The 27,695-nt window shown below is 36.7% G+C and overlaps 1 protein-coding gene across 1 annotated transcript in view; it reads left to right on the top strand.

Moving 5' to 3' along the window:
- The window catches only part of LOC126249063 (tyrosine-protein phosphatase non-receptor type 14), a 188,182-nt gene that overhangs the window by 72,295 nt on the left and 88,192 nt on the right, over positions 1-27,695 (top strand). Inside the window, exons 12-14 of the mRNA XM_049950714.1 lie at positions 1,124-1,289; positions 3,036-3,178; positions 5,511-5,685. Coding sequence (XP_049806671.1) covers positions 1,124-1,289; positions 3,036-3,178; positions 5,511-5,685 — 484 coding nt within the window. The remainder of the gene's footprint in view (positions 1-1,123; positions 1,290-3,035; positions 3,179-5,510; positions 5,686-27,695) is intronic.

Genomic DNA, 27,695 nt, shown 5'->3' on the forward strand with positions numbered 1-27,695 from the left:
TGTTAAAAGTGTCTGCATTATACCATCTTTTGAGCTTTAGCCAACAAACATATGCATTCTGTGTTATAAAATGCTAGGTCCCACGGCTGAGTACTACATTGCATTACACGGCATGTATAATCATAATTAGACCATTCAAATGCCCACAAATGGCATGCCAACAGACCATTGAGCGCATTGATATGTCGTTGCATCTGTACCCTTTCTATTTTACAAACAGGTTCTTATGCACATTATCTTTCCTGTTTTGGCCTCACCAGATGATGTACAACACCAGTAACTGAAATTTTTTTGCATTTTTTATATTTTTATGTAGAAAATAGCTATTTCAAATTGTCTCTGATAAAATAGTTCATCTGGATAGAATTCACTATGAGGTAGAGCCTATTAAGCATTATCGCATTTTCACATTTTGGGGCAGAATTCACATCTATTTCACATTTATCGCAAAATGCAAATTTTTCTGGTCCCTAATTATCAGTCTGTCAGAGCTGTGATTGCATCTAACCTCCATTGGCATAGCACCAATGCAGAGCTGAAGTTATGTAACAACTGCATGCCACTTTGCGGCAGTATGGATTGTTCCCTATATTGTTATGTTCTCACCTATGAGAGCCTTCTCTCTTTCTTTCTTTCCTCCGCCCGGCACATGATATCTCACTTCTATTTAGTATCACAAATGTAGAAATTGACAAACTTCTGGCAATATTAAATTCGCTCCATAAAACTGTAATATTTATTGCAACAAATAAAGTAAAAAGTGTGCCATTTATTGATATGGTAGACTTAAGTAATTGTAAATTCTATTAGGACCTAGTCAATTTCACTGAGTCTCACAAGTTATTAGCAACATCTTGTAATGTTACCACCTAGAATCTGAGATCAAAAGTCAAAGGTTTTGAAATTCATTTACTGTAGAAAATAATATTTAATTGTGAGTGCAGTTTGTACCTTATTTCAAACTACAAAACAAAAATTGTAAATGCGTGTTGTAACCATGATCAAAGATTTTATTTTTACACAGTACTTGGTCCATTTAGTACCCTATCGATGATGCAAACTGAATGTAGATTTTGTGTGTGAGAAACATTTTCTAACATTTTCTCCACTGTTTCACCTGCAGAGCTTTACTACCTTCATATCGACCAGCTCCAGACTACGAAACTGCAGTGCAGCTAAAGTACAGAGGCTCATCACAAGCAGCAAATAATGTTAATATGAGGCCGAACAGTCAAATTAATTTACTGTACAGCAGTCAACCAGAAATTCACCAGTCCCACATGCAAGATGTGAGTGAATGTACTACAAATTATAATTTAAAACTAATTGTAGCATGTATGAAAATTTTCCTTTGATCTGGGTATTTGAAATCCTGAAACAAGAGTTCTTTTGTTCATCTAAAGAATAGTTTTTCCTTTAATCCAAGCAATATGAGTGATAAAAGACTATTTCTTTTGTAAACTGATGGTGGCGGGTGTGGTGGGGTGGGGGGTGGGGGGGAAGGAAAGTGAAGGAACTAGTGATATCAGCAGCATTGGGACTATATGCGGAATCAGCGACGATGAGTGAAAATGTATCCCAGGCCAGAACTCAAACCCAGGATTTCCTGCTTACCAGGCAGTTGTGTTAATCGTTGTGCCATCCGGACACAGGGTTTATAGCAAATGCACAGACTGTCTTGGCAGGCTCCCCAGCCATTCCACATTCCCATATAGCATCACCTATCCGCAGACAGGAGATGCTAGGTTAGTGTCACCTATTCACATATAGGTGACACAATGTAAGAATGCCGGTTGGTTGGGGAGCATGCCGAGATAGTCCTTGCATTTGTGATAAACACTGTGTCTGGATGGCGCAGTGGTTAACACAAATGCCAAGTAAGCAGGAAATCCCAGGTTCGAGTTCTGGCCCGGCATACATTTTCACTCATCATTGCTCATTCCGCCTAAAGTCACAATGCTGCTGATATCATCAGTTCCTTTCCTTTCCTTTCCTTTCTCCTCCCTCCACTTTGTTGAACAGGGCTCTTTAGTTTTCAAGTTGTTTGGAGGAAACTATTTTGAAAACTGAATTGTATGCTGCTCCACATTCCAGCTGTCAAAGCTCCTCTGTGCATTCATGTAGTTGAAAGAAATTGTGAAGGGTCAATGCATAACCACTCACCAGTTACAGTCATGATTTTGAAGACTGAACATGAAATAAAAATTAGGTCATTATCGTAACCAGTTTTGTCTTTGTTGTCATGATGCCAAATTATTTGTTGGCAGAAGATTCTGTCAGCTTTCTCTTCTTCTTCTTCTTCTTCTTCTTCTTCTTCTTCTTGTGTGGGTTTAGGTGCTGAGCACCAGTTGCAATCCTGTGTGCACCCATATAATTTGAGATATATGTGATAGCTGCCAGTGTCTGCTGGTAATGATTGTGGAGGGAACTGGTCACTGTTGTGTTGAATGTACTTACATAGTAATCATATCAAGTTAGTTTTGAAAACTGAAATTTTGTATCAAATTGGTCAGACTATAATTTCAAGTTAGCACTTCTAAAAAAGAAATTCAAGTCCGTGCAACAACATTTAGATTAGAGAGCATTAGAGCATCTTTTATCCTTCCCATGTCTGTGAGATTCATTCTACACATTAGGGCAGTAGTAATTCTGATTGTCATTTTTTAATGTAGTCATCACCACATATAATTCATATAATTCATACAATTCATACATTAATATACTGGCTTACAAATAAAACAGTTGTAAGAGGAGAGATATACTATTTATTTCTTCCTAAAAATATTTCATCTGCAGTGCCTGTTTGTTAATTGTGATTTCTTAGTTAGCAACAAGCTTATAAACTCAACAGGTATAATACTGAAGTACATTTGCTTTTTGTACTTCAAAAGTGTGGTAACTGAGGTACTGAACAGCTCACAGCTGCAAACTAAATAACAGTTTTCCCCTCATTTCCACAATCAGAACTCCACAACTTATTTCATAGTAACACTCTTTGTAGCAAAATTTTTATATTTCCATGTATGTTGTTCCAGAATATCAGTTCGTACCATTATAAACAGTATCCAGATGTAACACAAGTTGAGAGGATATATCTTGATCCTCGGAGGGAGGAGCCTCAGACACACTTAAAAGGACGACCTGAGCGCAGTTCTCAAACAGTATTACATACCTATAGGTAGGTGTTCTTATTTTTTTTTCCTTTTAATGAGAACAAATGATTTCTGTGTTAATTTTTATGTATAGTGTTAGGAACTGCACCTTTTTTGTATACTGGAAGATTCCTTAAAATCTGTTTTCTTGGATGAAGAATAAATCTTGTAAAGACAGCCCTCTTATTAGAATAAGTTCCATGACAGTTTTATATCAATTTAAAAGCTCTGATGAAAGGGTATACTCTGGCCAAAAAATTGTTAACAAACTGCCAGTATATGCAAGAGAAGAATTTGGGAAAACGTGTTCCTTTCACAGTAAGTTAAAGAAAATTATTTAGAAACTGGTGAAACTCTAATTTGTCACTCCCCCTCCCGTGCCAACTACACATTTCAGGGAAAATGCTCAATCTTTAAACAATATTGTGGTATACTTTTGTAACTGGTATGGTTTTGTAGCTATTAGTATATCCTTAGAAGTGCATAAAGATAGGTAAAAAGTTAGAGATTTATTGTCTCTTTTATTACTTTATTATTCTTTCGAAATTGGTTGGTCACACAGGCACTTAATTAAATATCTTTTTTGATGAAATTTATTTGGTACTTCTCCTCTTGTTTAAAGTATTATTAAAAACATGGGGGGAAATACTTTGTGAATGTAGATTAACATCAGTTGAACAACTTTTTCTGGGATGTCTGCCTGGGCCCCACAACAATAGTCAAAGTTCCAAATTTTATATAACCTGCTGAACACAGTTTAACTTAAAGTGATATGTATTATGGAGACACCATGTTTGAATAGTTCTAAATGTTGGCTCTTAGGAGCTGCAAAATGTTATCAGAAGGTGTCTTACATTTCTGAAAGTAATGGCTTTCTTTGTATATAGGGTGATTTGTAATAGTTCACAACAAATGATAATTGAACTGTACATTAAAAAAGAAACCAAGCATCCCATTACAACATAAATGCCAGGATCACTTTGTTGGTAACATAGCATGATCTGATAGTTGTGTGCACTTGTCTTTTGACTCATCAGTAGCACAGACTTTAGAGATTCATTGAGTTACCTGCCATGATTTAAAGAGGCCAGAAAGATGATAGAGTACATAAATCATGAAATTTATGATATGGTGGTGATTTGTCGAAGGATGTGACTAAGGTTTGTTGCTAGTGCTACCACTACTTGTACACATGCCACACTTTTTCTTGCCCAGTGAATTTAATATTTGTGTCAGTAACTCGTCATTTGAGGGAAACCAGTTGCTATGCATCTCTGATGGTTAATGCTAGTTATCCAACATGTTGCAGGATCATTGCAGTAGAGCAGACAGTTCTGCATTCTGTAGAACAATAATTGAATATAAGTGCTGAGAGATTAGCTGTATTCCATGAGTTGTTGCAGTAATCTCTTTACAGAACAGTACTTGAACAAGTAGTGTATCCCAGCAATGTGCAACCTGTGTAGGAGCTGAACCCAGATTTCAATTGTTACTTTCTACAAATGACTGCTGAACCAACATATCACGGATCCCACTGTGCCTCATCAAGATTACTAGAAATAAAGGAAGCAAAATTTACCAGAAATCACCATATTTGTGTTGATACAAGTCCACATGCTGTCTAGGTGGTCTATTATCAGTTGTCCATAAATGGATGGGCAGGAATTTTGGTGATTATGTGATTGGACCATTTCAACTGCCTGCATGACTATAGTGTATCAGCTACATGAAGTTTTCACTTTCCTGAGCTATTGGAGAATCTTCCACTGGCAACACAATAGAATATATGGCTGCTTAAGAGACCTCTCCTCTCCCACTTGTTCAACATACTCAAACCAGTTTCTCTTTCTCTGTGAAGAAGGAACCTATGGTTTTGACAGCTAAGACTGCAACTATCTACTGGTCACAGAAAGTCATGGAATTATCTTTGTAAAAGAAATGTTGTTAAAATATTACTTTTTAAAAAAGATCCTTCCTTTATGAAATTTATGATGATTGTATGACAATTCTCTCTCTCTCTCTCTCTCTCTCTCTCTCTGACACAACTTCCGTGTTTCTGTTTATTAGATATTTAATTCAGTGACACATTTAGTAGTGTAACACATGCTACTATGTCACTTTTTAGTGTACCATAGTATACATTATTTGCATCACATTCTCTTTTTGTGATAACATAACACTGCTGTGGCTTTTATGGGACAACATTTGCCTTTGTTGGGAAAAGATGTGTAAGACTCACCCCACCTTCTAGAGCAGCCCTTCAGAACACCAATTTGCAAAAGTTTAGATTTGATTGATTTTCTGAAGATCCTTTGAAGAATATGTGCTTTATACTGTTGTGTAATAATCTGTTTTTAGTACACCAGAACTGGATGCAGTTGAGAGCCAGATGGTTCAGAATCTTCAAATGTTGCATTTGTACAAACCACCACCTCCTTACCCAACAAGCAGCACCAGACCAAGCAGCAACAGCACACCAGATTTGGCCTCACAGGGGTTTCGACCACAACAGCCCCAGTTTGCAGTTCCTCAGGTTAGTGTGTGGTAGAATAAGACAAGTGTGCAAGTTAGTATATCTTCAGTGCAAAACTAACAAATTACCAAATACAGATCAGATTGAAGTGAGGTTCTAAAGTATTTATTAATCATTTGTGAAAACTGCAATCATTCCTTGTTCCCCTTTTTCTCAACAGCATATTCCTAGCACTGTCTTCCTAGAGTGGCTGTCAATGAACTCAGTTATGCAGTTATGATACTCATTGTCACTGAGTTTTCTTTCCTTCCATCTTTAGCTTTTGAAACAGATACTTTTCTGTTCTTAGGAGCTTATTTTCATACCTGGAACAAATCCCTCCAACCTACTCTCCTGCCTTCTACCCCTTGACCTCAGGTTTTGTAAGCTTAAAAGCAGTATATTTCTCTGTTCTATGTTATTGTCACATATTCTAAGGATGATACACACAGCAACAACTTCTGTTTATAAATTACTATTATTTTGTCAACTTGCTTTAATGCAGTGAAACTCATTTTGAGTAAATGTTTGTTGACCTAAATAATGTGGTTTTTCATTAAATAGTGATTTAGCTCAAATACTCTGAAGGAGTGACCCAGAATCTGAATTGGAACGATGTTAGGTTATGTAAGTATGTTCTGGTCACAAGTTTATAATGTGTCTGAAACTAATATGTACTTAGCACCAACTAAGTTTGCCTTTTTACTTTTCATTTCATTTCTTTTCTTTTCTCTTTTTTTTTCAACTAATGATGTGTGATAAATATGATATAAATGGAAATGAAGTAAAATTCTTTAAGTCCAACCCCACTACCTCATTTTTGATAATAATAGTATGTTTCTTCCTTGTAGAATATCATACTGACAGAAATTGTTACACCAGTTGTGTTGATGCCAGTAAGAACTGACTGAAATGAAGAAAAATAGCCCCCAACTATATCAGGTCTTTGTGCAGCAACAGCTAAACATGGCGCAAATGATTTCTCTTCTTCATAATCCTAACCACTGTCACCACCCCATCAACTGTTTCATGTTGTTCCTTCACAAGATTATCACACAGCTAACTTACATCTATGTTGAATGTGAAAGTCAGGATTTCCTCACAAGAAACAATCCTGAGATGTCTGACTTGCTAAAACATTTGTGATGACTTCATGTAGATCTAAGGGAAATCATAGTTTGCTACACCAGTTAATGCTGTGCCACAGGCAGCATTTGCAAAACAATTAAATGCAGTCTGTTAGGTCAGAGAACTCCAGTCTTCATTGAATATGTGCATAGCCTACAGAATATTCACTTTCATTGATGCCTTTCTCTCAAGGAGTGATGATATTGACTATTGCTGAACAGCCATTTTGCATTTTGCGTTCACAGTGTGCTGGGTCTAGAGGTGCACATAATTTGCTTAATTAGTGGGAAACATACAATCTTAAACTTCCAGAGAAATGATATTACTGTTGGATGTGGAGGGCAACTGCCAATATTAAGGACAATCTTTCTTCCTCGGCTCCAGTCTTAGTATCTAAACTCCTAAGTAACCTTAAAACAATTCCTGCATCAATAGAGGTAATTTTGTTTGATATTGTTTTATGCACCAGGTTTCAGACTTTCTAGTTATTAACTCCCACTTTCGCCAGTTATAACAAACAACAGTACAGTCAATTTTTCTATGTCCCTTTTTTCCTCCATGACAGATTTTCCCCTTGACAGGTAATAAAGATAGCAGTGAGTATAGGTTTGCTAAAATGAATTAAAGTATTGCTGTCAAAAAGGTAGCATGTGAGAAGTGCAAAAGTGAATTTTCAAAATTTAGTGAATGCATTTCACATTTACAGTATCTAATTGATGGCTTAAGAAGACACAATGACATAATAAAGTACAAAAAATTGCAACATGCTTGAACTGCTGCAAGATAGAGCCAATAAATCATCAGAATGGAAGAAAGTAAGGAACACAGAAACTCAGTTGCAAAAAATGTAACCTACAATAAAAGTTTGCGAATTTAAACAAATTTGATGTCCTTACTTCAAATAGCAGTATACTAGTGTCCAGTGCAGAACCTAACCTTAAGTCATGTGTTAAAGGGTGAAAAAGTGGAAGTTGTCATAAAAAAGATAGGTTTGATAAGCCAAATCTTAAACCTTCAGGAACTGGAAGTGACAGTTACAGTAACAGTAAGCATTCTGTTAAAAAAATCTGCCACAAAACATGTACTATCATTTGCTGGCAGGCATGGAATAGGTATGGCCAAAATTGCAAAAACCAATTTTAGCAGTGTTGAGTTGTGTGGAATAGTGAAACCTGGCGCTAAAATCCAAGAAGTCATATCGGCTTCAATCCCAGAAACTTAAAAATGATTATGTGTTACTAATAGGAGGTGCAAACAATGTAGCCTGCGGAGGAGGTTATGATGTAATACAAATGTTGAAGGAGAAATTCTAGGCGCTTCGCCACTCTAAAATATTACTTGTGGACATCTGCAAGAGACATCACTTGATCCCACAGTCCTGAGTAAATGAAACCATCTCACAAACAAACTATAAATTAGCTAAGACTTCAACATTTTTAGCCATACTTGTACTGTAGATGTATGCAGTTTTAGTAGACAGCTGTTTACTAACCATGGCAAGCACCTAAACAGATCAAGGAAAAAAAAAAAAAACATTAGTGCCTTTCTAAATGCATCAATTGCAGAAGAACTCAACAGTTTGAAAAGCAGTGCATATTAACAGACTACATTAGACAAATGGTTACCAGAATTGCAGGACAAGAATGTATCCGTAAACTCATCGACTATGAATTCCTTTTTTGACAAAACCTTGTAACTGCCTCTGGAAAGCATCAAACAGTCAATGTGCAAGACAATGAAACTATACATCATGCTCATGTAGGGTTGGAAAGACTTCTAATACTTGACTACGATCTGACATCTTCAGACTGCAGAAAATCAATAAAAGGAGGTGGTGTTGCTATTTTTGTTAAGGATTGTGTCGAGTATAAGGCAGTTGATGTAGTACACAATGTTAAAGCATGTGCCATTGAATTTCGTGTAAGTAATTCTATGCTTTTAATCGTAGCAATATATATAGAGCACTTTCAGGAATCTTGACCTCTTCTTGAAGAAGTGTGACTCACTTTTACTTCGCCTATTTAATTGTAAAAAAGACATCATAGTACTTGCAGATTTCAATATAAACTTCCTAACACACAGCAGTAGGAAAACAGATTTCAAAAATTTAATGTACAGCTACCTCCTCAGAAACTGGGCAGTACCACATTAGTAAAATATTGAATGGTCTCTCTGATCATGACAGCTAGAGACTTGCTGTTCATAATATGAATATTTGCCAGAATAAAACTGAGCCCCAGTGGAAGGTATTCATGCCCATAAATGATGAAATGATTAAGGCTTTTAAATCATGCTCCAAAATGTAAATTGGAGTCACATATATTCTGAAACACGTGTCTGTTCCCAATATAATCTGTTTAGTAATGAAATTACTACAATATTTGAAGTTTCCTTTCCAAAAATAGTTTACAGGCATGGGCCCAACAAAAAAAAAAAAAAAAAAAAAATCGTGGACCACAAAAAGGATAAGGATATCTTGCAAACATAAATGAGAATTGTATATCACAGCAAAAAATTAAGAACCTCTACTTAAATAAACCATTATAACAAGTACTGTAAAAAGTTAAGCAAAGTGATCAAACTATCAAAAAGTTTATATTTTAGCTAAATAATTCTTGATAGTATCCATGCAATATTGGATATAAAACAGAGCGAAACAGATGTCAACTGTGCCATTAAACCAATAGATTATGTTTTAAACATTGATGTTAAGGATGTAGGCAACCAAGAGAGAGTTATAAAAACTTTCAGTGACCATTTCATAAGTTCTGTTGAGTAAATAGGCTGCAGTCACTCCCCTGAAAGTGCCGTGGAAATGCCGAAGCATATTTTTCCAATCCTATAAGCGAGATAAGTGCACCCCCCATAACCAGAGACACAAAGCAAAGGATCCTCATGGGTAGGCAATATTCCCATTATACTACTAAAAGCTGACTCTGATCAATTACATAAAGTTTTAACCCATGTATTTAATGCTTGTATGTATCAGGGTGTCTTTCCAGGTGGACTGAAGCTCGCTGTAGTGAAGCCACTCCACTAAAAGGGAGACACAACACAGGTCACTATCATCCCGTCTCTCTCTTGACCAAATTTGCAAATGTCTGTGAGCAAGTACTGTATTCCTGAATTGTGAGAGACCTCGAAAACTATCCCTAGATAAAAAAATAAAGCCTGTTGGGATATTTTGTGGTCTTTCCAAGGCTTTTGACTCCATGTATCAAAAAATATTTCTCAACCAAGCATGCCACTTACTGTGTGCAAATGTGAATCCCGAGTTCGTAAATTATGATATTAGGTGATTGTGTAATAACTGTGTTAGTGATGAATGTGAAGATTATCTGAACATGATAAATTCAAAAGACAAAATTATTAAGCACTGTATAGTGACATTGAGACTCTCAGAAAAGAATTAGTAATCTTGAAGCAAGAAAATGAGAAACTATCAAATAAAAATCATTTATGGCTTTGTGGAAACAGAGAATCAGCGACAGAAAATAGTCAAGAAATCTGTCAAAATGTTAAACGTGATATGCAAACCAAAAAAAGTGATGATAATGACAAAGATCATGTAGAAAGAAATACAAGATATGTTGAAGTTAGAAACAAAGGAAGAAAGCATCAAGAAAGTGACAAACAAGGCACCGAAAATGAATGCTTAATAATAGGTGATTCACTAATTAAAAATGTTACAGTACTAAATACTAAAATTTATGTCCACCCAGAGATAAGCGTACATCAATTAAATAATCACTTCAAGAACATTCAGACAACAAAACAAAATGCATTCCCACTGGTAAGTCACAATGAAAACTGTAAAAGTGTTTTCATCCATGTGGGGATGAACTCGCTGTGAAACAGCAGTGAAGAAGAAGTAGAAAATCTGATCTATATGGGGAAATACATGTACCCAGCATCAAAGTTAATTATAAGTAGTATCCTGCGCAGAAGATCGGTAAGTGATCAATACATAGATAAGATAAACGACATCAGAGAGCAGTGCAACCGACTTGGTTCAGTTTTCGTGGATTCAAATAAATTTATCAATGATAAATGTTGAGGACAAGGTGGGCTACAGCTAAACAGGCTATGATCAGCTAAATTCAGCAATATGTACAGTGATATTTGTAAGCTCATACTTAGTAAGGGAAACTAGTATCCAGAGATGAGGGTGTAAAAACTGATAACAAAGTTGAAACAAAAATACACAAACACCATTTCAAAACAGATGCCATATTAGGAATATTCAAAAAAGTAAGAATATGTTCATAATGAATTCGAACATAAATGGGTTAAGTTTAAACTATACAAATGACAGAGAAACAAAACAACTTGCACATAATTCTGTCAGAAATACCAATTATCAAGGTTGTATGCTTGAATGAACACTGGCTTACAAAGGGTAGCATCAAAATCTTAAATAACCTTGATAATTTTTATGTTTCTAGCAGCTTTTGTAGGAGTAATTTAACATGAGGAGGATCGTGCATACTTGTGGGAAGATCAAAGTAATATAAAGCAACATTTGATTTCACTTCCCGTAATGAAGAATGTATATTTGAAAGCTGCTGCCTAGAGTTAGTGCAAAATATTGTAATTTTATCTGTGTATAGAATTCCAGGGTCAGAAATAACAAAGCCGGCCGCGGTGGTCTAGCGGTTCTGGCGCTGCAGTCCGGAACCGCGGGACTGCTACGGTCGCAGGTTCGAATCCTGCCTCGGGCATGGGTGTGTGTGATGTCCTTAGGTTAGTTAGGTTTAAGTAGTTCTAAGTTCTAGGGGACTTATGACCTAAGATGTTGAGTCCCATAGTGCTCAGAGCCATTTTTCAGAAATAACAAAACATTTTTTGTTAAAATTCCAGTGCCTATTGCAAATACTTCAAATTCATTGACAAGATTCAAATTTCAGGTTTCAGTGCTAATTTCATTGATTTTACTCACATAAACGAAATGTCAGTAACATGTATAAATAATATTTTAACCATATGAATATAATAGAGGGAAACATTCCACGTGGGAAAAATATATCTAAAAACACAGATGATGTGACTAACCGAACGAAAGTGCTGGCAGGTCGATAGACACACAAACATACACACGAAATTCAAGCTTTCGCAACAAACTGTTGCCTCATCAGGAAAGAGGGAAGGAGAGGGAAAGACGAAAGGATGTGGGTTTTAAGGGAGAGGGTGAGGAGTCATTCCAATCCCGGGAGCGGAAAGACTTACCTTAGGGGGGAAAAAAGAAAGGCAGAGCCACGTGTGAAAGCACCCACATGATTTACCAACTGACCTGCCTACACTGTGAAGCTTTCTATGTGGGAATGACCAGCAACAAACTGTCCATTCGCATGAATGGACACAGGCAGACAGTGTTTGTTGGGAATGAAGATCACCCTGTGGCTAAACATGCCTTGGTGCACGGCCAACACATCTTGGCACAGTGTTACACCATCCGGGTTATCTGGATACTTCCCACTAACACCAACCTGTCAGAATTCCGGAGATGGGAACTTGCCCTTCAGTATATCCTCTCTTCTCGTTATCCGCCAGGCCTCAATCTCTGCTAATTTCAATTTGTCGCCACTCATACCTCACCTGTCTTTCAACAACATCTTTGCCTCTGTACTTCTGCCTCGACTGACATCTCTGCCCAAACTCTTTGCCTTTACAAATGTCTGCTTGTGTCTGTGTATGTGCGGATGGATATGTGTGTGTGTGCGAGTGTATACCTGTCCTTTTTTCCCCCTAAGGTAAGTCTTTCCGCTCCCGGGATTGGAATGACTCCTCACCCTCTCCCTTAAAACCCACATCCTTTTGTCTTTCCCTCTCCTTCCCTCTTTCCTGATGAGGCAACAGTTTGTTGCGAAAGCTTGAATTTCGTGTGTATGTTTGTGTTTGTTTGTGTGTCTATCGACCTGCCAGCACTTTCGTTCGGTAAGTCACATCATCTGTGTTTTTAGATATAATATTTTAACCAATTATACTCATAATGAGGCAAGTAAGTTTTGTTTAAATTTAGAACCTTCTGATCATTGTGCTCTGTTTATGGACTTACCAAAAGCAAAAGAAAGAAACTACGCCAAACACCACTTCAGCAAAGAAAATATGAACTTATTCCATCATAGATTAAATGATGTGGAGTGGGCTATGGATCATAATATTTCATGTTCTGAAAATTTTGCTAGTTTCTTGTAAACTTCCTACAAACTTTTAATGAAACTTTCCACCTTACTGTGTTGTTGTTGTCGTCTTCAGTCCTGAGACTGGTTTGATGCAGCTCTCCATGCTACTCTATCCTGTGCAAGCTTCTTCATCTCCCAGTACCTACTGCAACCTACATCCTTCTGAATCTGCTTAGTGTATTGATCTCTTGGTCTCCCTCTACGATTTTTACCCTCCACGCTGCCCTCCAATGCTAAATTTGTGATCCCTTGATGCCTCAAAACATGTCCTACCAACCGATCCCTTCTTCTAGTCAAGTTGTGCCACAAACGTCTCTTCTCCCAAATCCTATTCAATACCTCCTCATTAGTTACGTGATCTAACCACCTTATCTTCAGCATTCTTCTGTAGCACCACATTTCGAAAGCTTCTATTCTCTTCTTGTCCCAACTGGTTATCGTCCATGTTTCACTTCCATGCATGGCTACACTCCATACAAATACTTTCAGAAACGACTTCCTGACACTTAAATCTATACTCGATGTTAACAAATTTCTCTTCTTCAGAAACGATTTCCTTGCCATTGCCAGTCTACATTTTATATCCTCTCTACTTCCCTAAATAGCAAAACTCCTTTACTACTTTAAGTGTCTCATTTCCTAATCTAATCCCCTCAGCATCACCCGATTTAATTTGACTACATTCCATTATCCTCGTTTTGCTTTTGTTGATGTTCATCTTATATCCTCCTTTCAAGACACTGTCCATTCCATTCAACTGCTCTTCCAAGTCATTTGCTGTCTCTGACAGAATTACAATGTCATCGGCGAACCTCAAAGTTTTTACTTCTTCTCCATGAATTTTAATTGCTACTCCGAATTTTTCTTTTGTTTCCTTTACTGCTTGCTCAATATACAGATTGAATAACATTGGGGAGAGGCTACAACCCTGTCTCACTCCTTTCCCAACCACTGCTTCCCTTTCATGCCCCTCGACTCTTGTAACTGCCATCTGGTTTCTGTACAAATTGTAAATAGCCTTTCGCTCCCTGTATTTTACCCCTGCCACCTTCAGAATTTGAAAGAGAGTATTCCAGTTAACGTTGTCAAAAGCTTTCTCTAAGTCTACAAATGCTAGAAACGTAGGTTTGCCTTTTCTTAATCTTTCTTCTAAGATAAGTCGTAAGGTTAGTATTGCCTCACGTGTTCCAACATTTCTACGGAATCCAAACTGATCTTCCCCGAGGTCCGCTTCTACCAGTTTTTACATTCGTCTGTAAAGAATTCGCATTAGTATTTTGCAGCTGTGACTTATTAAACTGATAGTTCGGTAATTTTCACATCTGTCAACACCTGCTTTCTTTGGGATTGGAATTATTATATTCTTCTTGAAGTCTGTGGGTATTTCGCCTGTCTCATACATCTTGCTCACCAGATGGTAGAGTTTTGTCATGACTGGCTCTCCCAAGGCCATGAATAGTTCTAATGGAATGTTGTCTACTCCCGGGGCCTTGTTTCGACTCAGGTCTTTCAGTGCTCTGTCAAACTCTTCACGCAGTATCTTATCTCCCATTTTATCTTCATCTACATCCTCTTCCATTTCCATAATATTGTCCTCAAGTACATCGCCCTTGTATAAACCCTCTATATACTCCTTCCACCTTTCTGCCTTCCCTTCTTTGCTTAGAACTGGGTTGCCATCTGAGCTCTTGATATTCGTACAAGTGGTTCTCTTCTCTCCAAAGGTCTCCTTAATTTTCCTGTAGGCAGTATCTATCTTACCCCTAGTGAGACAAGCCTCTACATCCTTACATTTGTCCTCTAGCCATCCCTGCTTAGCCATTTTGCACTTCCTGTCGATCTCATTTTTGAGACGTTTGTATTCCTTTTTGCCTGCTTCATTTACTGCATTTTTATATTTTCTCCTTTCATCAATTAAAGTCAATATTTCTTCTGTTACCCAAGGATTTCTATTAGCCCTCGTCTTTTTACCTACTTGATCCTCTGCTGCCTTCACTACTTCATCCCTCAGAGCTACCCATTCTTCTTCTACTGTATTTCTTTCCCCCATTCCTGACAATTGTTCCCTTATGCTCTCCCTGAAACTCTCTACAACCTCTGGTTCTTTCAGTTTATCCAGGTCCCATCTCCTTAAATTCCCACCTTTTTGCAGTTTCTTCAGTTTCAATCTGCAGTTCATAACCAATAGATTGTGGTCAGAATCCACATCTGCCCCTGGAAATGTCTTACAATTTAAAACCTGGTTCCTAAATCTCTGTCTTACCATTATATAATCTATCTGATTCCTTTTAGTATCTCCAGGATTCTTCCAGGTATACAACCTTCTTTTATGATTCTTGAACCAAGTGTTAGCTATGATTAAGTTATGCTCTGTGCAAAATTCTACAAGGCGGCTTCCTCTCTCATTCCTTCCCCCCAATCCATATTCACCTACTATGTTTCCTTCTCTCCCTTTTCCTACTGACGAATTCCAGTCCACCATGACTATTAAATTTTCGTCTCCCTTCACTACCTGAATAATTTATTTTATCTCATCATACATTTCATCAATTTCTTCATCATCTGCAGAGCTAGTTGGCATATAAACTTGTACTACTGTAGTAGGCATGGGCTTTGTGTCTGTCTTGATCACAATAATGCGTTCACTATGCTGTTTGTAGTAGCTAACCCGCACTCCTATTTTTTTATTCATTATTAGACCTACTCCTGCATTACCCCTATTTGATTTTGTATTTATAACCCTGTAATCACCTGACCAAAAGTCTTATTCCTCCTGCCACCGAACTTCACTAACTCCCACTATATCTAACTTTAACCTATCCATTTCCCTTTTTAAATTTGCTAATCTACCTGTCCAATTAAGGGATCTGACATTCCACGCTCCGATCCATAGAATGCCAGTTTTCTTTCTCCTGATAACGACGTCCTCTTGAGTAGTCCCTGCCCGGAGATCCGAATGGGGGACTATTTTACCTCCAGAATATTTTATCCAAGAGGACGCCATCATCATTTAATCATACAGTAAAGCTGCATGTCCTCGGGAAAAATTATGGCTGTAGTTTCCCCTTGCTTTCAGCCGTTCACAGTACCAGCACAGCAAGGCCGTTTTGGTTAATGTTACAAGGCCAGATCAGTCAATCATCCAGACTGTTGCCCCTGCAACTACTGAAAAGGCTGCTGCCCCTCTTCAGGAACCACATGTTTGTCTGGCCTCTCAACAGATACCCCTCCGTTGTGGTTGCACCTACGGTACGGCCATCTGTATCGCTGAGGCACGCAAGCCTCCCCATGGGGGGACCTTACTGTACATCATAAAAAAATAGGAGATAAAGTAAAGTGGATTACTGAAGGAATAAAAATCTCTACTGCAAGAAAAAGACAGCTACACAGGGATCTAAAACGTAACTAAAGTCCTGATTTTGTTACCTATGTAAAACATTTCAAAAATATTTTTAAAAAGTTGTAAAGGCAGCAAAAGAAATGGCAAGTAACAGATTTATTTTGGATAGTGAAAACAAATCAAAGGCATTATGGTCAGTGATCAAAGCTGAAACAGGTGTCACAGCTAGAGACCATGATAGTTCTGAAATCAAGATAGAGGACAAAACTATTGCAAATCCTGCTCAAATTTCTGAAATTATGTAATGAATTCTTTATAAACATAAACAAATAAAACATCAGTGTAGAAAATTACCCAGATAAGGTAAATTTCCTTAACAGTGAGCAATTTGAAGGTGAACTTTTGAGTAAATGTACCAAAACTACCAAAAACAATTAGGAAACACAATACTACCACTAAAAAATAAAACATCAGCAGGGTGGGATGGGATCCCAACAAAAGTGTTAAAAACAGTCTCTAAAATAACTGCACACCCACTGTCTTCAATAGTTAGCCAGTCCCTTCAAGAAGATTATTTTCCAAGCACTGTTCAAAAAAGGCACAAAAGAACATAAGGGAAACTGTCACTTAATCTCTCTTCTTCCATTATTATCAAAAATATTTGAAAAGGTAGTCACCATACAAATTCAAAATTTCATAGAAAAATTTAAAATAATCTCAAAAAAATCAGTAAGGTTTTCAAAAAGGCAAAATCACAGTATCTGCAATAAAGCATTTTGTAGATAAAATGAGCTTCTCTCTAGACAACTCACTGCATGTCACAGGAATTTTTTGTGACCTATCGAAGGCCTCTTAATGTGAACCACTCCTTGCTACTCTCTAAACTGGAAAAATATGAAATTACGGGCACTGTATTAGAATGGTTTAAGTCCTACCTAACCAACAGAAGACAAAGAGTGGTTATATCATCAAGGAGGAATTTATAGTCCAAAATGGAAAACCATTTCACAAGGAGTACCTGGAGGTACTGTCTTAGGTCCCATTCTATTTCTGTTTCACACAAATGATCTACCACTTAATATTGAGTGACACTCAGTTTATTTGCAGATGACACATCTGTAATCATTAAAAGTAACAGTACTGACCAAATTCCCCACACCGTGTTAAATATTTTAGAAAAATTAGGTACCTAGTTTGATTTAAATGAGTTAAAATTAAACATGGTAAAGACTCAGTTAATGCAATTTAAAACGAAACAAGCAAAGTTAAATGATATTCAGGTCAGTCACAGAAACCAGCAATGCAACTGGATAAAAATCTATCATGGATCTCACATGTATGGTACCTTGCAAATAAATTACATAGCCTAGCATTTGCAATGAGAATATTATACAATGCTACCTATATGGACATGAGACAAGTTGTATATCACAGCTACTTCGAATCAGCAATGAGGTATGTAATTCTATTTTGGGTTAACTCAGACCATATGTGTCGAATATTAAAACTTCGGAAAACCATCATTAGAAATATGCACAATGTAGGGCAAAGAAACATCATGTCATCCACTCCTCACAAAGTTTTCCCTCTGTATACATCTGTGAGGTGATTATCTTTGTACACAGGTACGCTTATATATCAGTAGCAGATCATTTTCAACACGATTACAACACCAGAAATCAAAATAATTTTATGCTGCCTGCACAGCATTTAAAACTTTATGCTCAAACTTCACAGTATATTGATATGAAAATTTATAACAAATTGAAAGGAAGAGAATTGCTCAGCGTAAATTTAGAAACACTGAAAAGAAATCTTATATGAGAAACTAGTGCAGAAATGTTACTATTCAGTGGAAGAATTCATGAATGAGAACATGAAATTTTGAGCAGGAGAGAGCAAGTACTTACGACTGTTCATTTTTAAAAGTTTGTTACTTTCTTATAAAAATTATTAGTAATCATGCAGTACAGTATATCATATTAATGTATTATAAGAAAAATTGTAAACTGGTTTTTGTGTTTTGATGAGTCTCCTGTACGTTAAGTCAGTGACTTGAAATTATATCTTGCGAGACAATAAACTTCTGTTCTACTCTATGGCATCAGAGGGACAGTGGGAAACTGGCTAAAATCCGTACTCAAAGACAGGAAGCAGAAGGTAGTTCTGGAAAGAGATGGAGTTTGACTGACTGTAGTCTGTGGAGTCCCTCAAGGATCTGTCCTTAGTCTGCTGCTGCTTCCCATGTACATAAATGACCAACCTTTGTCATACAAAACATGTAAGTTCACTATGTTTGCTGATGATATTAGCATTATGATAAACAACAAACAGTCCACTAATATAGGAGCTGATGTCAATAGATTACGTTCAGAACCCTTAACTTAGTTCAGAGTAAACTCACTGACAGTAAAGCTTTGATCACAAATTCCCACAGAAGATTTCTATTGTACGTGACAGTCAGCAAATGCAAAAGGCCAAAGGTTTGCACATGTACAGTAGGATGAGCTGGGAACATCATATCCTTCACACCATAAAAGGATTGTCCTTAGCTACTTTTGCCATTAGGTCAATCCCACAATTTGGTGACATCAGGGTCACAAATTCTACTTATTTTGGGTGCTTCCGCTCTTAGCATGTGCTATGGAATTACTGTATTTCATGGACTATAGGACAGTATGGACCATAAGATGCACCTTAATTTTCAAGCAATTTTTTTTAAAAAATATCATTTTTACCATTTTCATTATTAGATTGCCAAGCCAGACTAAAAAAATTCTTAGTTTATAAAATTGAACTGATCTTTAAAGTGCCTAAAAATTGTCAATTTTCTCCTCCTCCTCCTCCTCCTCCTCCTCCTCCTCCCTCTCTCTGTTCCTCTTCATCATCATCGTCATCGTCCTCCTCATATGTAATCTAGCCTCTACTGCCATCAAGAGCACTATTTATGCTGCATTCCATGAAAAATTTAATGATAATGTCTTCTCTCACGCTAGATCGTGACTGTTTTATCCACTGACATAGTTGTTTGTTTGTAGGTCATTTTAAAGCTCCCTTCAGTGTGAATTCATGTTGGGTTTCATCCATCATCCATTTGTTCCATTCCTTTCTCATACACACTTTATATGGTTTATTTATTGAGACATCAAGAGGTTGCAATTGTGAAGTCAGTTCTCCCAGAATAAAAGCAAGCTTTGTATTTCTCTGTCTCAGTTTCTCTTTCACAAAATTTTTCAAGTGACTACTAAACTAATCTATCGCAATAAGAGAACTCTTCTTTAATAAAGCACTTTTCTATCTCTCCCACACTTTTCCAAGCTATAATTTCATACCAGCCTTGTCCATCCAACCCTTGTCCTGTACATGAACGATAACACCTGGCAGTATTTCAGAAGGTTTTGGCACTGTTTTGGGCTTGAAAATGATCATTGCAGTAAGTTTAATGCCGTCAACACAACGTGAGCGGACAGCAGTCTAGTGAATTTTTTCATGTCCACTTGTTTTTATAGTTAAAGTTTATCACCTTTCATGGCAACAGTTCTGTTACTCAGCACATCAAATGTCAGAGGAGTTTGATCCATATTCACTCTTTGGCTTAGTTCCACACTGGTTTTCTTTCGATTCTTCAGAGCTTCCTGACATAATCTCTTTAAGAAACTTGGGATACTCTGTGAAACTTCTCAATATTTTGATTATGAGTTTCATGGTTGATAATTCTGCCGCTACAAAACCGATGAAATGTTACGTGTGGTCACGACACAAGAAGGAAGGCTGACCTCCGTTATGATCTCAAAAATTTAACATAGGTGCAAAAAAGTGTTCAGTACTCCAGTGTTAAAATATTTAATTCAGTGCCAAACTACATCAAAGGCCTACTTAGTAATGGGGCATTATTTCAAAATAAAGACTTATTTACTTGAGAAAGCCTTTTATTCATTAGTTGAATTTTTCAAGTGTGAAGTATAAACTTCTTTATCATTTTGCTTCTGTGAATTTGAATCATTTCAATGCCATTTTGATATATTTTGTGTAATGCTTTTGGAGCCATACCCTGTCAGTCTAAAACGTTTTGAGACTGGATTTTTTTTAAATAAAAAAAGAAAAAGAAAAACACACACACACACAAAAAGAGAGAGAGAGAGAGAGAGAGAGAGAGAGAGAGAGAGAAGTTACAAAGGTGGTTTCAACACTTCAGGTGTTCTACTTAGTCTCCCAAAACTTGAGTACAGTGCACAGAACATTCATACAACCATGTGAAGCTGTCAGAAAAATCCTTCTTTGGGATGTTTATCAACTTCCACATCACATTGGCTCCTTCCTTGGTCTTGGTGAATCATCAGAGACCCATTCTGCACTTTGTTGTTTTGTGGTGGGTTTTGTATTGATAATGGCAAGTATCATCACCTGTGATGCGTTTTGTCTACACTTTTTCATTTCTATCAAGCCACAGCAAATGTCCAGGCATAATTGTTTTTGTTCGAGACAGACTTTGCACTCACTTTTCTCCAAAACATTCTGGAGAATGTCTTGAACTCTTGATTTAGATATGTTCAGTTCATTGTTCCATTGCAGTTTGTGAGACAACAATGAAGACACGTTGCAGCCATATGTGAACCATTTAACACTGCCTGATCACTACGGTCGAATGCATAGTTGTTGCCCATAACTGTTGATTCAAGCTGCCACAGTAATTACCTCATTGCCATTGTTTAGATGCCAGGAATAAAATCAGTCTCAGAAAAGTTTTGTTGGACAGTGAATACTTGTATCAGGAGTTGTAAAGTATTGTGCTTCCAATATTCCATAGTATCACATTCTCCACTTAAATAGGACATACTTTGAACTGGTCCAACAAGACACTCAATGCATTCAGTCTTCAATCCTGATCTTTGGCAAGATTTCATGCATCTTCTCTTGTAACTCATTTCTGCCTATAAGAGTTATTGAACTCTTCTTTCCATGGAATGCTTTCAGGAGGCCGGCTCTAAATTTTTGAGTGGTAAGTCACAAATCTTTTTTCTTTTCAGTGGAGCAGAACGTTTGCTTTCATTGGTTGAAGAAGCCTAATTACTTTTTAGATTCCACATAAAGAAGGGGATACCAAATTTTATTTCTTTGCTTTGACTAAGCATATAACATTTTGATTGTCTTTGGACGTAAAAAAATAATTGCCACTTTCTATTAGGCAGTATGTTTTATTTGCTTATTAATTACAACCACACTGCATCTACATCTACATTTATACTCCGCAAGCCACCCAACGGTGTGTGGTGTAGGGCACTTTACGTGCCACTGTCATTACCTCCCTTTCCTGTTCCAGTCGCGTATGGTTCACGGGAAGAACGACTGCCGGAAACCCTCCGTGTGCGCTCGAATCTCTCTAACTTTACATTCGTGATCACACAAGACTAGCGCAAGTGTACAATATGATAAACAATCAAATGTTATGATAGTTTCCTTTTTCATCAAAACCTTCTTCATCAGAAGATTTGCTACTACCAGTCATGACTTTTGTCTACTTGCAGACAACATGTTTCAGAAATAATTTCCATTTTCAAGTGTGTGTGTGTGTTTTTTTATCACCTTATGTTGAGTGTTATATGATTTTTGCACTATATGACGTACTGCAACATCATGTTTGAAATTTCACTGTTATAAAACTATATGAAAATGGTGTACCATTGAAGATTTTTCTTTGCCTACAAATACTGGTAAATATGAAAGGAAAAGTTCTTTACAATACATGTATAACAATGTGTTTCAGTATCATCTTTGTAGATGATGTAGCAGTTCACACGTGGTGAACATCACATTTAATTCATCACAATGCAATAAAAAATGCACTTGCGAATGTGAATTATCTTCCAAGATTCGTTTGACGCAAGATACATTAAACAAAAAACATGACTGGTAGCTGCAAATCTTTTGATATTAAAAACAAAAGCATTCGTTTTAAAGTTGTAAGTTTCAACATCCATTTCATAATGGATAAAATAAATAGATTGTGATGAATTAATACCAATGGATTTGCTGGCAATATCTGTGAGGTTTACTCACATAACATACCTCACTTGGTAGCATGCAAATTTGGTCATAAATTGCTGCAGAACTGCCTACAAGCTGTTTGTCTTACTATCTTGGATTGGACCTATTTTCTCATAGTTATAATTTTTTTGCTGAAGGAAAAATCTTGGCCATTTTGAAAGATTTTCTCTGAACGCAGTTTGAATTTATTAGAAACTATCAGTTTCTAAGTGAACTGGACTGAATATAGGTAAAGTTTATTGACTATATCTACCTATTGACCGAAAAACTATATCTACCTATCGATCAAAAGAATCAGTTGCAAATTATTGCCTTTTAACCTGTTCAGAACTGAAAGTAACTGCTACAAACCCATGGACATCTTTGCAATTTCACCAAAAATTATCTTTAATTTCCAATTTGTTTCATATTTACACCTCGGAAGTGAATTTCTTCTTAAGAATGAGTTTTATCAGGATCATGGGAAATATTTGTTAGATGTGGGGTTTCTTGAAAATGGATTCGTCAGTATGATGGATTACTATACATTTAATGTAAATGTAGCAGTTAGCAATACACCCTGAGAAGGCGCCTTGCAACAGTCACCGAAACCTCGGAATTTTACAGATGACAATGCGGCCTCAAACCCAGAAGAATTTTATTGACTGTACTGTACATTTGTCACTAAGTATTCTGGTTAGCAGTTGTTTTTCATCCCCCCCTCCCCCATTTTGACTAATGGACTGTGTCACAGTTTTCTGTAATTACTGTTACTGATTTGATTGACTAAATAATACTGTTAGTAACTCATAAATGGTGGTAAAAAGTTAAAGGATACATTTTTGCCTCCTGAAATGTACCAGACTCCAGAAATTCTCTGAATGGCGTATATTGAGAAGCGAAGAGTGCAAAAGTCCTGATAAAGAAAAGGTTTTTATTCAGTATATGATTTTGCACCTACTAAATGTTTGGGTTAAAAATTAGGTTTCTAGTTTACTTGAATAGTCTAATGGAACACATTTAACAAGCTGCTTGTAATTGTGCTACTGCACAGGTATAAGTCGGTATATTAGTACTGACTCAGTAATGCATTTCTGCATTTGTTATAAACTGCCTTATTTCCTACCATCTAGCAAAAATGAGCTGAAATGTGTTTAAAAAGTTACACTATAAATAATGCTGACAACCAATAAACAACATTTTTGTATATAAAGACAGGACTGCTTGCTTTTTATATTAAAAAATATAAATATTGTCTTTATATAGTAATAAAAATGTTGTTTATCAACAATATGAAGGCTATAAGACACTTCGAATACAAAATACTGGCAATGGTACTACAAATGACATTGAAACATCATGAACTTGATGATACCTAATGTTGCGATGTGCACATTGTCAAAGTGTAACATAAAACTACTTCAAAAAAATACAGAGGGTGCTATTGGGAAGGTTACATAGCCAGTTATGTGAAAAGTGCACATTTGATACAGTGTAGAAAAAAGAATTCTTCCAACATTAAGGGTCATTATTAAAAACAAAAATAGGTTACTCTAATGCATTTCAGGATGTATGATGTGTTATAAGATAAAAGTAAAAATACAAATGTAGGAGACAACCTCACAGTAAATTGTACATTTTATCTTTTCGTGTGTGTTTATACATTCATAAGACAGAAAATGTGAAAATTGGCAAAGACATGTAATTTGTATTATTTGAATCTTCTGTTTGTTGAAACACAACTTGAAAGACTTGCATTTGTTTCAAAATAAAAATTCTCAGGCCCCATAATGTAATCTATGATAAAAATGACAAAAAGAATCTGGTTACAAAAACAGCTACAACTTTTAGCATAAAGTATTACTACATGTGAACAAAAGATTTACAAGAAAACAGTGTGACAAAACATGGAGTGGCCACTAATGTTCACCACATACTGTAGTGGGCTGAGGGACGACTGAGGAACTAGTGTGTTTATGCATGTCACAGTCTACAGTCTGTGCCAACCATTGCCCATTTATGGCCAACTGACATGTTAAGTGTGGAGAAATTATCATAATATTAAAATAAGCAATCCAAAAAAGTTTATTATGTTTTAAAAGAGTCTTGTCAGGTTCCTTTCTTTTGGCAGTATAAATTTCCAGCTCTTCAAGCACAACAAAACACCGCCCTGTGTTGGCTCTGTGTAAACTCTCCATGTTATAAGGTTTATAATTGAAACATCGACCAGTGTCATATTTTAAATAGGTGTATTTGAATCAAATCATGACCAATTTCAGAGTTCTTACAAATCCATCTTCAGATGGTTGTTACAGGTTTTGTTGTTTCCTTGTGAGGCCTCATTTTGCATTGGTTATTAGTTGCTGCACTAGGATAGACAGGAAGTTTTTTGTTCACTGTTTGGTATAATTTACTAGATATTTAGTTCTTTTGACCTCTGTAAAAACATTTATGAAAAGGTTTTAAAATTATTAAAATGGGAAATGTGGTGAAGATTTATGTACTGCATGATCCTGCGTGATGAAATCGCTCTGTGTTTTTGTTATGAATTTTAAAATCAGTATGTTTGTAGATGTGCACTATGTGGGTGCTATTCAGTTCAATGAAAATTACTTTATATCACATCATTCACTGCTTGATGGCAGCCCAAATGATAAATATTTACAAAGTGTGGACTAGTTTCACATGAGTAACATAAACAAGACTTTCAATGATGTTGCAGTGGTAAAGATGTTAGGTTACTGATGCTGTGAAGGAGTATGGGTGTAGTAAAATGTATCTTTGCTGGTGCAGTGGAATTGATTTAAAAATCAAAAAGAGAAACACAATTATGTACAGTAATTTCTAATATGGTGAATGTGATTACTCATACAAATGTTATATATAAATGACACCAAACTCTGTGTACAGTACATAATCACAAAAAGAAAAGTTTTCTAGTATAGTAATAAAGCTAAGTGTGAACACTGAACCTATAGTTGCATTTTACATTATAAATGATAATCTTTTAATACATCAGACTCCGAATATCATTAACTGTTAATTTAACAATAAGCTTATAAGTAGTTTATTCTGCATACGTATGAAATGCATAAAACATATTTTAATGAAACCACTTTTATAAAGTACTATGACTGTCTTGAACTATGGGGAATTTTATGTTGGTTAAAATGATAAGACCTCTTGGTAATTATTTAGGAAGGAGATGTTGGATGACTGTTTGTTAATTCAGAATGAGATCAGGAAAAGTGTTCTTATGTATATGAGACTCAATATCCTCTGGTAGATTCAGTGTGCCACCCTCACCTTTAAGGTATAAGATATGCAGGCCCTTTTCTATATTGTCTACTGCACTATTATTTTCTGCAACATGGATGCCAAAGGCTGGTTTGCTTAAATTATTCTGTCATTGGGCCTCCAGGTGCTCCTTGAACCTTGTTTCAAAAGTTCTATCTGTTTGGTCAGTATATAATTTGTGACATTTTTGAAGGTTGTATCAGTGCTATGATGGATGCTATAAAAATATATGGAAGTCAGAGGTTGTGTGGTGAGTACTTTCTTCAATGACACATTTCAATTTATCCATCATCAGATTAGTCTGAAAAAAATCCATAAATAATAACAAACAATATATAGTGCATAATAATAGTTATCTGACCACTAAGAGCAAACAGGAAATAAATCAAAGTACAATGTGAAAAACATACCAAATTTAACTAAAACACTTCATACATAGATATGGACTCAAACATCTTATCCATAAGATAATGCAAAACTGAATCATTACAGCAGCTGTGTCATTCAGAAGAAAACCAAGCCGCCATGTAAGAGTACTGGTGAGCATCAGTATTTAACATTTATATACAGGGTTATTACAAATGATTGAAGCGATTTCACAGCTCTACAATAACTTTATTATTTGAGATATTTTCACAATGCTTTGCACACACATACAAAAACTCAAAAAGTTTTTTTTAGGCATTCACAAATGTTCGATATGTGCCCCTTTAGTGATTTGGCAGACATCAAGCCGATAATCAAGTTCCTCCCACACTCGGCGCAGCATGTCCCCATCAATGAGTTCAAAAGCATCGTTGATGTGTGCTCGCAGTTCTGGCGCGTTTCTTGGTAGAGGAGGTTTAAACACTGAATCTTTCACATAACCCCACAGAAAGAAATCGCATGGGGTTAAGTCGGGAGAGCATGGAGGCCATGACATGAATTGCTGATCATGATCTCCACCACGACCGATCCAACGGTTTTCCAGTCTCCTGTTTAAGAAATGCCGAACATCATGATGGAAGTGCGGTGGAACACCATCCTGTTGAAAGATGAAGTCGGCGCTGTCGGTCTCCAGTTGTAGCATGAGCCAATTTTCCAGCATGTCCAGATACACGTGTCCTGTAACGTTTTCTTCGCAAAAGAAAAAGGGGCCGTAAACTTTAAACCGTGAGATCGCACAAAACACGTTAACTTTTGGTGAATTGCGAATTTGCTGCACGAATGCGTGAGGATTCTCTACCGCCCAGATTCGCACATTGTGTCTGTTCACTTCACCATTAAGAAAAAATGTTGCTTCATCACTGAAAACAAGTTTCGCACTGAACGCATCCTCTTCCATGAGCTGTTGCAACCGCGCCGAAAATTCAAAGTGTTTGACTTTGTCATCGGGTGTCAGGGCTTGTAACAATTGTAAACGGTAAGGCTTCTGCTTTAGCCTTTTCCGTAAGATTTTTCCAAACCGTCGGCTGTGGTACCTTTAGCTCCCTGCTTGCTTTATTTGTCGACTTCCGCGGGCTACGCGTGAAACTTGCCCGCACGCGTTCAACCGTTTCTTCGCTCACTGCAGGCCGACCCGTTGATTTCCCCTTACAGAGGCATCCAGAAGCTTTAAACTGCGCATACCATCGCCGAATGGAGTTAGCAGTTGGTGGATCTTTGTTGAACTTCGTCCTGAAGTGTCATTGCACTGTTATGACTGACTGATGTGAGTGCATTTCAAGCACGACATACGCTTTCTCGGCTCCTGTCACCATTTTGTCTCACTGCACTCTCGAGCGCTCTGGCGGCAGAAACCTGAAGTGCGGCTTCAGCCGAACAAAACTTTATGAGTTTTTCTATGTATCTGTAGTGTGTCGTGACCATATGTCAATGAATGGAGCTACAGTGAATTTATGAAATTGCTTCAATCATTTGTAATAGCTCTGTATAATTATTACAGTCCCCTGAAGTATGATGAAGGTAATATATAATTACAAAACAAATTTACATCAAGTCAAAAACTGTAAAATAATAACTCTGTTAAACACAAAATCAAATCTCCTGTTGTAAGGGAAGAGAGCCAATAGGAGATTACC

This window comes from Schistocerca nitens, chromosome 3, assembly GCF_023898315.1.
Source record: "Schistocerca nitens isolate TAMUIC-IGC-003100 chromosome 3, iqSchNite1.1, whole genome shotgun sequence".
Taxonomy (NCBI): Eukaryota; Metazoa; Arthropoda; class Insecta; order Orthoptera; family Acrididae; genus Schistocerca; species Schistocerca nitens.